The following is a 14,057-nucleotide window of genomic DNA, read 5'->3' on the forward strand; positions in this document are numbered from 1 at the left end:
TGTGTGTGTGTGTGTGTGTGTGTGTGTGTGGTTTCCCCTCACGATATAGGCATTCTTCCATGCAGAATAGATGAGTTTATAAACAGCTTGCCTCTCTCACATTAGACTGATTAATAGTTCAATCAGGGCTAAAACGGACAAAATGTCACAGGGGAACAGTTGTCATGCAAAACCAGCCCTTTTCTCTGTGTCCGTCGAACAGGATAGGCCTGCTTAGTGCTGTCACTGGGCGTTACTAATTCATCTGTGTTGTGTGAGCTTGTGGTTGAGGATCTCTGCTGTGTTTTAAATGCAGAGCCTGGAGACAGTAGGGGGGCAATCAGGCTATTAGCGTGTGTGAGCATGAAGCTGCTCTTTGGGCAACAGGGTTTGTGTGTCTGCACTTGTGAGTGTGTGAGTGCCTAACAGACAGAAGGGATTGCACATACTTGTTTACATGCAACCGCTGAAGTGTTTCAATATGTGTAAACCTGCACGTCTTTGCATGAGTTCTTAGATTGGAGTTGTGTGATCCTTCCCTGCGTGTCTTTCACTCTATTTCCCTCTGATGGTCCACCAGGGCATTTAATGTCTGGCATGCAGCCGTGCACAGGGTACCATCTGATGGGAGTGACCGCTGGCCCCAAGTTAGCCAGAGGTATTTAATCTGAGGTCAAGTGTTGGGTTGGCGTGATGCTTTCCCTTCTCTAATGGCGAGCTGATAGATAAATGCCCTGAAAGCGTGCGCAGCCACACTGACAGCTGGGTTAGGCCTGCATTACTCTTCAGCCATCCTCTGCCACACAAAACATGTTTGTCTTTATCATTCAAAACTACTAAACACTGAAACGTTAATCCTTATTTTAAATCAGCTACAGCATGCAATTATTTTGAGGACCATGCTGGAATCAGGTTTTGTTAAAGCTAGTGGAAGACAGGCTAATGTATGGTTGTACAGTCCAAGAAAAAAATACCCTCTGCTGTGAAATACCATAATCTGAATCTAATCTATAGTCTATAAGCTAAATGCCATAAGCTTGGCTGATTAATCTATTGAATGGAGTGTACCTCAAATGGGTTTAATATGGTGCACATCACGCCAGGGGATTTAGCCTTACATTAACCTCCAAGGCTAAGAGCTATTAATCAGTTTAAAAGAAACACCCACCTTTGTCTGGAAAAGTTTACGTGATTGTTTCTGGTGAATAATGTGGAGGGCAAAGCGTCTCAGGACAGTTTGATCCTTATATTTTGTTGTCTTTGCAATATTTTTCACAAGAATATGGATGAAACCAGTTTTAATGTTTGTACAATATTTTCTGGCTGTATGAAGTGTTCCTATACATCAGAACATACTGTACCACTACGCTGAAAGTCTCCAAAGCAATTCAGTATTAAAAGAGTTTGTGTTTTTTTTTTTTTTCAAGTTTGCTAATTCAGACAGAAATTATTTGAGAAACACTGGGAACTATTAAATAGCCATTACCTTTTAGATGGGCTATTGAATTAAGAGTTTTAGCATCTCTGGGCAGTAGCATAAGCTAACTAGTGTTAGCAGAAGCTCACAACTGCTGGTTCCAAAATGTGGTTTGTCACTGTTCACTTCTCATCAGAAAAATATGTAGCTGAGAACAGCTTCAGCTAAATTCAGCTTTATAACATATATATTTTACGTATGATATTTATGTTTTGTATTTATAAAATGGAATAAACTGCATCTGCAAGGAGTGACTTCAGCGCCACAACAAGCCCCGCCTCCTTTTTGTGTGTGTGTGGGCTTACGTGTTCAACATGAGGTTTAATTTCTGTAACAGCCTCACAATTCGCCAGAGGGGGGCGAGGGAGCCAGATTTTCCACCAGCTAACATATTTCCTTGTTTTAGGCCCCAAAAAGGACCCTGTTGTCACCTCTACGATGTGTTTTTTTGTTATCTGTATGCGATGCCTGTTGTGAACCTCAAGGTATAATGTTATTTATTTATAACTAAATGAAAAGAATGATTCACCACTAATAAAACTGCTTAACATATCGTATAAGACTTCCAGTATAGGTAATTCTGCTGCTCTGCTTGTTCCCAGGAGACGACAAGAGCTCTGTGGAGGCGCAGCGGGAGGAGGAGGAGGAGGAGGAGGAGGAGATGAAGATGGCTCTCAACTGTCCTCCCATCTACCCACTACCTGACGAAATAAAAAAGGTAGGATGGAATTCAAAAAGCTTGTTCGTACCTTGAATTTGAGGTGGTGTGCGGCCGCGGACCGTCTCAGAGGAGCTAATTTGAAGTAGTTTTCCAGCACACACACTCATGCAGTCCAATCAACGGGTTCATGAAAGAACATATTGACACAGCATATGCTGCTAATAAATGGGATGTTTTCTACATACGTCCAAGAGATACAAACATGCTGTAAACATTAGTTACATGCTGATGAGCATCTCAACACTCTACTCTTTCCATATGCTGCAGTAATCCATATGATATGAATATGAAATGGGACAAGGCCTCCTGCTTTCCTCCTCCATCTGTTTTAAGATAAAGCAGACAGGAAGTAACATGGCTATGATGGTGTGTTGCTTTACAGGCTTTTCAATGTCAGGTGGCAGTTACATATTCCCAGATGATGCGCCATATGCTTTGAATATGATTTAGCAGGGACATCACTCGTTTTTCTCCCTTTCACAGAAACAACACCACCTACTACACAGACTTCTTTTTGCCTTTAAGTGTACTTTTATGCATCTTTTAAAGTAATGTGTGTATTTGGGAAAGGGCGACATTAATAAAACAACACATATCGAGCTACAAATGCGTATGCGGACAGTACTTTTACTTCAAACATTACTGTATTTTCTGCAGTTTTATTGATTTCTTTTACTTTTACTAAAAACTTAACCAAGTAGAAAACCGCTTTATCAAAAATAATAACCTGCAAAGAACCTAGAAATTGCAGTTGTAGGCCTCTGCGATGGATGCTTGGCACGGTGGCCTTGACCTTTTTGAAAACCAAAATCTTTTTGAAAAAAATCTTTTTGAAAAAAAATTAAAAACAGTGACCTTTGACCTTTTAATCAGAATGTGTTTATTACGTCATCCTTAAGTCCTGGTGGACATTTGTGCCCTTTGTAACCTTTGACCCCAAAAATTTGACTAGTTTATCCGTGGGTGCTAGTTGACATTTATTTCAGATTTGAACAAAGTACCTGTGATATTGCATCAACAAAAATGGGTGGGTCGTATGTACGTGTCGACGTGTGGATGCAACCACAACCTGAAAACACAACGCCTCTGACCTCCAGCTGCCGCCAGACCTGAGGTCACCAGGAGCGTTTGTTCCATAACTCAAGACAAACTAAGCCAAACTCACTGTCGAAGTAAAACAAACCCAGACATTATTTGCTATGCAAAACACATCTGCCCCCAAATGTAATGGGTTCTTCCCTTTGTACAAATCAGCCTCATAGTTTTTCCTGCTAACAGACAAACAAAACCATGAAAACATTATGTCCTTGGCGGAGGTAATAATAATAATCGTCACCTCCTCAAAAATGCCAAACAGAGCAGCTGGCTGGTAATGAGATTGAACTTGGTGGCTGAGAAACTACAAGCAAATGTTCCCTTTTCATTCTCCCCTGCTGAAAGAAACAGAGTGCCTTCTGTCCGTGTTATCGGGGGTTGATTTTTATACAAAAAAACATCCCAAATGCTGTTAACATATGTTTAGGCTGACTGTATTCCTGCTCATATGGTCTTGCTAAAAGCTGAGCCCCCTTTAATGGATCTATGCTGTTTATCTCTGTGCCCTGCTGTCTTTTCCTGTCCCTGTTTGTCCCCCCAAAGGTCTCCAACCAACACTACACGCAGTCCATTCTCCCATCCATTTGTCTGTCTGCCAACAGTGTCAAATAGCGATCCATTTTATTTATTGATTCCTATAGTGGACATCCCTTTCTCCACTGTGTGTGTGTGTGTGTGTGTGTGTGTGTGTGTGTGTGTGTAGTCTGTTCTGTTTATGACATGTGATAACCACACAGAGCCGAAAAAACAAAGAGGGACGTTACCAAAGAATGAACGAGGGAGCGAGAGACTGACATTTTGCTCGTCTGGTTCTCTCCCAGGATCGACCATCTTCTCTCCCTCCCTTCCTCTGTCTGTCGTCACTCAGACTCCAATAAGTCTGTGAAATAGAGGATGTTCTGGGCTCAGACCCCCGCTGAGAACACTTCAGTTACATTTATAGGGGGAGGCTTAGGTGGCTGGGGGCAAGCAGCGAACAAAAAACAACAGAGGCTGTGTGCGATGTGAGCGCAGAGCTGTGGGCAGCGCCATGTGTGCTGGTCGGTGTGGGAGGCAAAGAGGAGGTGGTGTACTAACAAGCCCATTTAAGTGCTGTTAATCCTGGTGTGCTGAGAGAGGACTGGCACTGGCACTGGATTTAATGGTGGGCTGCTGAGATGGAGAGCATACACGCACGCACGCACGCACGCACGCACATACGCACGCACGCACACAGAGGTTTGTGCAGCTATCCTTGTTAGACATTAGGGGTCAGTCAATTACAGGATTCTATTTTAAGTATTTTCTACATTTTGCAATTGTCTTTTTTGTTTTACTTGTTGATAAATTAGGTTACTTCTGAAATGCACCATTTTATTGATTCCATGTCTCTAGTAACAGCCTGTCAACACTGAGGGCTGTATTCTGTCTCTCTCTATGGGTTTTTCAAGTGATCACATGTTGTGTCGTAATATTGCTGATAACAGTTGTATGCCTCCATTCTTGCATGGATCTGTACATGTTTCTACTTGGATAGAGACATCAGTTGATTAGACAGGAGGTCCTTGACAGGAGCCACTTGGCTGAGACCACCTCACCCGGTCACAGGGATCAGGCCTCAGTGCATCCACCTGTGCTCACACCTGTAGTCAGAGCTGTTCACTTGGGATGGGGTCACTCAGGATGCATCTTGCTGTCAGGTCTGAACAGGGCCTCAGGCTCAAGTTGATCTACATTTGGCCCGCAGAGATTGTGTAAAATTTCACAGTTGAATGGTCACTAATGTCCATTTTGAGTGTTTCGCTATAGTTCAGATTCAGCAAGCTGTTTTATGTATTTGTTCATGTTGATATTCCCTTTGATGCTCCAGAGATAGTTCAGTCTTCTACATTGCTGATTGTGAAACAAACAGCAGAATATGTGGGTCATAGAATGTGCACCCTAACATATGTGTTTGGCTAACACAGGACCCTTGCTGAGCAAAAACGGGGCTGCAGTGCACTCCAGCAATGGCATCAGCCTCTGTGTATTACCACCTCCAAAACTCAAATCAAGGTGATCTCACTGCTTCCTGACTTGGCAGGATTTTCTCAGAGTTGTCAAAGTGGCTCTTAAACGTAGACGTGTTCCCTGCCTCCTAGCACAGTGTTCTGGTCCAAATGTAGCTGAGGGATTAGTTGTTTTCAGTACAGCTCAGAGCACGGTACACCACAGCCTGTTTGACGCTGCAGCTGAGCACCTCTTGTTCTCTGTGAGGTGCTGATACTACCTATTCACATCTCAAGTGTCACAGTCTGAGTGCAGCTCAAACACACAGTGTAACAGGACAAGACGTTCGCCTCCTCGAGAGTGGGAAGCACGGGGAGAAAGAGATGGAGAGAGAAAAGAGGGACTATACTCCCTGCTAACTTCTCAAATGTTGTGGTTTGTGAAAAGCTGGGAAACACAATGTCATGGGACAAGACGTTCACTTTAGAGATAATTAGAGAACCAGCGGAGAGCAAAAGAGGGAGAGAATAGCAGCGTCTCACTGTATGTAGAGGTGTGAGTGAATGATTTTTCTCCTCCGTGTTTTATGACAGAAGACCAGAAACGATAGATCTATCGATAGATAGATCGATAGATAGATCTATTGATAGATCGATAGATAGATAGGTAGAAGTGCATACGTCATCACGTACATGTAGTGATGGGAATCCAGACAAGAACTGGAATTGTTAGTTTTTAACTGAGTGAATAGAGACCACGTGTCTCAGAGCTTATCGCCTTCTATCCAAAGTATCCCAACCTTGTTGGGACTCTGACATAATAGAACAGTTGAGCTGGTAGGGCTACTCTTTTACACACTGACAACTGATCAGGAGTCAGAACAAAGACCAGAATTGATAATGGTATCTATATAACCGTATCAGTTCGGTGTGTGTTTGTGTGCTTCGTCTCTCCCAGTTTATTCCCACCGTTTGTTTCTCTCTGTTTGCTCTCATAGCAGCGGACACACACACATTACCAATACAACAGAACAATTTGCATGACAAAGTTTCTCCTCCAAACTGGCTGTGTTTACCTTCCCACTTCCATCCACAGTGCTACACACACACACACACACACACACACACACACACACACACATACACACACACACACACACACACATTTGCACTCAGCACGCCATGGCATGCATTCACTACCTCTAGTTTCATACATTATTGAGGAGGTGCTGAGCTTTGTTAGCTATTGCATTCACATTATATTGTGTTCCTGCCTGAGGCGACCATCCCTACACCTCTGCAACATGGCACCTTCCCTCTGTCTCTCCCTCTCTGTCTTCTTTGAATAGATCCCGTCTGTGTGTAGCTCTGCATGGACATGAGAGCAGAGAAGCTGGATGTCACCCAGGGGACTTCGGTAGTGTCTGGTGTGGCTACCTGGATGTTGCTCCTCAAGCTTCAGTTGTGTTGCCATTACCATGGTTTCATGTTTAGCCTGCATCGCTACTTTTACTCTTCAGGTTCCTCTCTATCTCCACTGGTCACATTTCTCGCCACAAATTCAATGCCAGTTAGGTGGAACTTAATTGTCCCTGCAGCTAAATTTGGCTGAGACACAGTGCATGGTTGCTTCATAAAAACATGATAAGAACATGAAAACATACACGGAACAAACATGGGAATGTCGTCAACAACGTGGCACTTAAGCCTGTGGATTAAAGTGTTTGTGTGCTTACATATTGTGGCAGTTTGCCTTATTGCATTATTATTGAATTAGTGGAATCATGTTTGTACTTATAGTCCTTCAAATTTGAATTGTGCAGATGGGGATGATGGCTGATGACCTCGTAACCTCTGTAGCATGCATCCATCTGCCGTCCTCCTTTGTAAGCCACCAAGACCTGCGCACAGCAGCAATTGGACGGCTGGGTACAAATGCACAATGATGCACAATCTTTGCGTTTAGACCACACCGTGACAAATTTTGGGCAGTGCCCAGACCCTCGCTCACAGGACGGGAGGCAATATTGATGTCACTGAGACCATGTGGACCCTGGCAGACACAGAGAGCATGAGCTCACCTTCATCAGAATCCAAACTGAGTCCAAATCATCCCAATGTACTTTCTTTGTACGATTCACCACTAAGTAAAACAATTAATTATAATTTTTTTGGTCTTTTTTAGCTGATATTATGGAGGGAAATGTATTGAGGCACTAACTCATTGGATGAACAAAGTAATATTTACAACATTAGCAAAGGAAAGAACATGTTGTCCTCTGTAAGACAGTGCCAGTGTGTTGGATAGGACACCTCACAGTTGTTGTGGGAGTTACACACTGACATGCTCTTGTCACCAGACAAGGTTTGTTGGCTCCAGAACTCTTTCTTTCTCTTCTACTCAAATCTTACACTCCAGCGTTGAGTGCAGCTTTAGATTCTAAAAACATCCTCAGCTCCCTTTCTGTGCCCTTCTCTGTGGATCTGCTTCAATGTAAAGACACTCTCATGTCTGTCGTGCCTGACTGTCGACTGTCCGACCAAGGGCTCTCAACCACTCCATTCATTTTTAATGGCAAAGTCTTCCAGAGGAGAGGAGGAGGGAACAGTCACACATCCCTGTGAGCTACACACCTCATTTTCTCCCCTTATGTCTTATTGTCTTTCTCTCTCATTCCTTTAGTTCTCCTCTCCTTGAATAATGGATTGTTTAGAACCGGGCTCACTCCTCCACGACCAGCCCTCTGCAGGTCACTGGATAATAGAACCACATGTGTTGTCTGTTCGCTCTAATCAGTGAGTCTCAGACTTGTTCCCTTCCTCCTTCTCCTTCTTCATCATTCTCCTCCTTCCTCCTCCTCCACGGATTTTCCTTTTCCACCCTCACCTTTCCTGCCCTTTGCCAGTCTGTTCTCTAAAATCTGGAGGAAGAGAGGGAGATTAAGAGAGAGAGAGGAGGGAGGGGGTCATCAGGTGAATGCTGATCTGCAGTAATGACTGAGAGACTGGGGGGGGGATTATTGTGCAATATTGTCACGGGTGTTGTCTGGAGCCTCGTAAGTGACAATATTGCATGATAATCCACAGGTCATTACAAAGTCACTGTTGCCGTTATGAAGCAGTTGCCATGCCAGCCGCTCTGGTGGTGGAGATGCATAAATCAGGTGTTCAGACACTGTTACACATGCACAAAAAACCCCTGCAAACGTTTTGAAGCAGCATCTGTAGGAGCTATTTCCTGTTTTTGTTGACTTCAAGACAACGCAGTTACAACGACATAATCAGGCGTCTATTATTAATAAAAGAAAACACCGGGGTGACTCGAGGACGCCGCAGAGAAGAAGTTGTTTTCAACTTCTTGAAAGCTTTAGATACATTTGATATTATGAATGTAATGATGCATCATGGATTTGATTGATTTTCGTCAGTCTTCCAACACTCCACACGCTGTCATGAATGAATGAGTCTGTTGGAGAGGCATGCTAGTATCTACAGTACTGTGGGGAATTAAGCCAGCGTTTCACGCTCTTTCTCTGAGCATGAGAAATGTCAGGATACTGGTGTATAACACAGCCACTTCTTATGGTTCGAACAAGGGTTCCGAAAAAGAACTTGGTGTCTGACCTTTTTGAAGTAGAAGTCTATACAGATTTTAGCAGGTACAAAAATGATGAAATCCGTTCACGGGCAAATTTTTTTTTCCTCCACTGGTTGAGTATTTCAAATGTTGAAGTGAAGTGAGTGACAAAGCTGCATGCAGAATTTTTATTGTCCAAAATGACATCAGTGCTGATAAAATAATGTTCTGTTAAAAAAAAAATGAAGCTTAAATATTGGCAACCGATATTATCGGCCAAACCAAGACCTCAGCCAGGCTCCACTGCTCCCAGTCATTTTACTTTTTGGTCCTGGCATTTTTTGCTGTTGCAAGTCTCTCTTGCAAAACTGTGAAATTAATGGATGAGGACAGTAAATATGACTCGAAAAGTTGGCCTCTGGTCATCTTTGTACTTAAAGACAGACTGAATTAATGAGGGCTTTTGGATGATTACTAAGTTAAGGTTCTTCCTGATTCTTCCACTCATTCCTACATGTCTGAAACTTTCTTGCCTAATGTACTTTGACTCATCACAGAGTTAAACACTGCAGGTGACAGCATTTGTTTTCGCTTGTTCGAGAACTCAAGCTAAATGAGGGTTGCGTTTGGCCATGCTTCACTGGCTGCCATTGAGTCAGACATAATGATGTCTAATTCCACCTGGTTGAAACTGCAAATGAAGAAGACAAAAGTAGGATCGGTTTATGAGGGTAGGAGTTCATGCTCAAATTGGACAGTGACAGAAAATTAGAACATGCACAGGAAGACAGGCACGCACAGACAGTTAAGCCAGTGTTACCTCCTCTGGCCTCTCCCGGCTTACTGTGCCGTGCCATGCCGTGCCGAGCTGTGTGTGTTGATGCGTGGTCTAGTGGGGCTAACGGAAGCACATGTGTTGTCTGTTAACTCTGATTAATGTTACAGACAGTACTCCCCCTTCTCTCTCTGGCTCTTTTCACTGGCTGCCCTGCTGTCCTGCCTTCACCTTTGCATGTCTGCATTCCGTCTGCGTTTCAAAGCTGAACCCTGAGAACTGGAGAGAGTCCTCATTAAAGTTTCATGAAGCACTATTCTAATTTTTATGATATAGTATATATGGTAGTACCTTTTATTGTAACGTGACAAATGTGGGTTGAAATCACCTGCAGGGTTCAGTGCAGTTCAGATCGTGGCGTTTACAGTGAATGCAGATTCGATCATCAGTTGCACTATTTTTTTCGACAAAACTTATGATGGCCAATCAAGCCTCCTTTAGTTGAGTGTTGGCAGAATTTGCCTTTTACTTGTAGCGAGCATGAAGGCTTGAATGTATGATGATACTGAGACAAGCGTTTGTATTGGTGGGTTTTATCTGGACCTGTGAGAGATGCAGGCTTGAAGGTCAGACCCACACTGATTTCGGCTCTTAGGGTTATGAGGCATGATTGGCGTGGATCATCACACTTGTAATATCAATGTGTATTTTCCAAAATTATTATTCTGAACTGAACGCATATGATATTTAATGCAATATGTAACAGTATTCTTATTTAATCTTTTATTCGTATCGTTTATTTTTAAAGGGCTAGTGCACAATTAAAAGAGAGTAAACCAGTTAGCCACCAACTCATTCCCACCCGTTGTCCCTGGCAGCTCGATAGAAGACATCAACCAACAAAAACACTGATCGAGAAAGGAAATACAGAAACAGATGTCATTTCCCCTGCTTCAGTACTTCACTTTATTTAGTTGTGCAGGCAACCAAGTAGAAATGAAAATGACCAAGTAGTGTACTAATATTGCTCGGTTTAGGAAAATATCATCTGCTGCGATGTGTCTGGCCAACTTGCAGCCCAACTGTCGACATGTTCAGCCGGTCAGCATCCGTCGTCATCCCGGGCCGAGGTGAACATATTGCGTGCAGCTGTGTGCGGTAATTTGCTGTTGACTCTGAAGTCTCTGTAGAATTTTGATAGATGATGTAATTCCGTTTGCAGGCTAAATGTTGGTCTCACAGATGAAATCGAACAGCTGTTGCTGACAAGTTTGTCCGAATGTCAAGAGAAGCTTTGTGATTTTACTGACCAGCGCTTCCTCTGAGGCTGCTGATGAGAGGAAAGGAGGAGAAGGCTGCATCTTTCCTCTTTATAATCTAATCTTACCTTCGTGCGATGGAGGCTTCATATCAGAGTCACAGCTGATAATGTCTGCACCAGTGCTCGCGGTGGTTCGGAGGGTACAACAGTCCTACAACTTCACTTTAGAGATCAAGGTTGTAATATTTTCTATCGAGGTGGTTATAGGCTTCACTTGCCAAAGCACCAGAAGGGTGAAGCTAACCGTGGTAACGCTAACTTTGAGAAAATGAATTACGACGAGTGGACTGATTGGTTGACTCTTGCACAGCTAAAACCCAAACACAACGATGAAATACAATGGACAGCTCAGCTGGTGCTCTGCCTGCTGCTATCTCCTCAGGCTATTTGTTTGTTGTTGTGTGTGCTGTGCCGTGCCGTGCCATGCCGTGCCGTGCCTCGCCTTGTGTTTGGATGTGATGTGATGCGTGGCCAAGTGCCGGTCGACGAAGCCATAGGTGATTCTTTCCCTGCCACTGCCCTTTCCCTGCTTTCATGCAAGGGAGGTGGGCAGCCAGGCACACGGTGAAGCAAAGGCAAGGCAAGAAAAGATATGGAGGGACAACTAGTCAGGTGACAAACCTGCAACTGTGGGTTAGGCCTCATCTGCGTGCTCTCTTGATCATAAACCCTCCAATCCATGCTTTCCACCTCGCTGTCTTCTTCCATTTCTCTGCCACTGACTTTATAATGACTGTCTTTTCTCCATTGAGACAGCTGTCCAAGCTACCCAGACATGCTATGCAGTTCGGTTGCATTCTTTGACTGTAACAAAAGTGTGTAAATTTGCTTTCACAACCCAGCGTATAGTCTCTAAAGCAGCCTCAGTCTGTTTCCAAGTGAACCTTTGTACACTTCGATGGCAGCGAGAACAGAAACTGACCCTGATCCCACAAAGTTGCTGGAAACGAACCAAAACACAGAGGATTATCAGATGTCTGCGTGCGACATTTGTTCAGAGTTTAATTAAAGAAAACAAACCAAGTATATCATTTCAGGTTGATATGAACCAGTCAAAGGGCCCATAGTTGTGAAAGCTGCAGCTGTAGCTGATTTTTCCAACAAGTCAAAAGCAGAACAAAACCCTAGCGTTATAGCAACTGTGAGCCGAGACAGTTCTCAAGTACAGAAGGCTTTTAAATCACCATGTCACAATGGTAGAGCGATGATCCACTGGCCAACCCCAACAAGATCCCATGGGACGGAACTCGGGATGTGCCGCTAGTTATTTGTCTTTTAACATAGTCCAGCGTAAGGGTGGCTGGATTCTGTGAGAACTGTGCTCACTTCATTGAAGTCCTCGAGAATTCTTTTTCACATTTTTGTCCTCATGGTATTTTCCATTGAGGACCAAGGAAAAGTGGTGGAAAAGACATGGGACGTAATTGTCTTGACTATTGGACCGTAGCCTTTGACTCATTCACTCTGCAGTACAGTATGGCCCTGATCTGCCTGCTCCCCTTCTCTCCTCACTGTTACTCGCATGCCTCTGGCCTCCTCTTGCACTTCCCTCCATCCCTTGTGACTGCTACTACCCCTCCCTTTCCCCTCCTACACTCCCAGTTACACACACACACACACACACACACACACACACACACACACACACACACACACACAAATGGACATAGCTACACATTCATTCACGCCAACAAACACCATGCCGTGGTCAAGGAGCTTACACATTCGCACACACACATTCACACTCATGCCCACATGTACACATACTTGTGTACAGTTGTCATGTGATGTGAGTCGCGCCCTGGGGTCCAGATGAGTGGAATCTCAGTGTTGGCTCTCGCTACACTGAGCACCACAGGGGGTCTTTATCGTCGCAAAAATCAACAAAGCCGCAGTCACGAAGCACCGTCTCCATCACAAACACGAACACACATACATGCTCGATGGGCACACATGCGCTCAAACACACACCGACAACACACAGAAAAGTAAAAAGGACAAAAGGAGAAAAAACAAAAGCGCTCACACACGCACACAAAGTGACAAAAGCTTATAAAAACATTCTTGTTTTGACACGCAAAGACATGAGCACAGCTGGACAAGGTTTTCAGGAGGACACACTTCACAAGTTCTCACGCACTGTCACAGTCCAAAAAGAAAATAATTTCGGAAAATTAGGGGAAAAAAACATGGATAAGTCCCTTAACTACTTAATCCCTTCTTAAACGCTTGCGTGATCTATCGTGTCTGTGATTTCACTGACATACAGAGGGGAGAGGGATGAAGTGCCAGCTAAGCAGATAGAGAGAAAGCATTTGATAGATTGAAAGCGAGAGGGAGGGAGTTTAAAAGAGAGTTTAGAAGGATCCAGGTATGATGTGAGGCAGCTCTTCTGTTTTTCCCTCTCTAAATCCGCCGACCGTCATCATATCACTTGATTAACCCTAATCCTAATTCCTCTATTTCTTCAGGCACCAAAAAACAAACAAACAAGCTCAAGTGCCTGGGGCCCCTCCGTTACAGCTCGAAACTGATTTTGCATTTGCCTCTGCGTTTGTCAGGATGTTTTGCTGCCTCCCTCCATTCTTTACTCTGTTCAGATTTTCAAGGATTAGAGAAAATAAATGGATTAGCCTGTGCAAAGATCTATTGTGACCTGCTGTCTACAATATTCCGTTTCTACCTGCTGTGTTGTCTGCTTGCTGTTTCTCCTTCATTAAAAGCCTCACACCTCCATTCTTACCTGATGGAAACAGTAAAGCAGTGAACAGGATGTTTCTCTCTTTTTGTGAGGATCCAAAGATGTTTCAGGTTGAAAGATTTACAGACGGGAACAGTGTGCTTCTGAAACTGGTCAGTAGTGAAAAGGAAGAGAGCAGAAGAACCGACTGACAAAATTTAAACTGCATCTGAACAGTTTTTGTTCCTTTAATCACCTGGATTTGTTATAAAGCAGTAATTTGTGCAGTGTTTCCTTTAGTATAGTGTGTATATCCACTAGTGTCCCCTAAGAGCCCAGAGATGATGCTATCTACTAGAACGTGAGATGATTCTTAGGTGCTGTTGGACATTGGTCACCCAAAGCAAATAAAATCAACACAAACGGGATACAAAAAACCTCGTGGAGCACACGGTTGCTGCATCT

The 14,057-nt window shown here is 43.7% G+C and overlaps 1 protein-coding gene across 3 annotated transcripts in view; it reads left to right on the forward strand.

Annotated features, from left to right (window-relative positions):
* lekr1 (Leucine-, glutamate- and lysine-rich protein 1) overlaps nucleotides 1-14,057 on the forward strand; it is a 72,731-nt gene that overhangs the window by 1,643 nt on the left and 57,031 nt on the right. For all 3 annotated transcript variants that reach the window (XM_086215069.1, XM_086215070.1, XM_086215068.1), the window contains exon 2: nucleotides 2,059-2,174. In XM_086215069.1, coding sequence (XP_086071195.1) covers nucleotides 2,059-2,174 — 116 coding nt within the window. The remainder of the gene's footprint in view (nucleotides 1-2,058; nucleotides 2,175-14,057) is intronic.

The sequence above is a fragment of the Aulostomus chinensis genome, chromosome 10 (genome assembly GCF_037954235.1).
Source record: "Aulostomus chinensis isolate RoL2024-O1b breed Wild chromosome 10, RoL_Achi_v1.0, whole genome shotgun sequence".
Classification (NCBI taxonomy): Eukaryota; Metazoa; Chordata; class Actinopteri; order Syngnathiformes; family Aulostomidae; genus Aulostomus; species Aulostomus chinensis.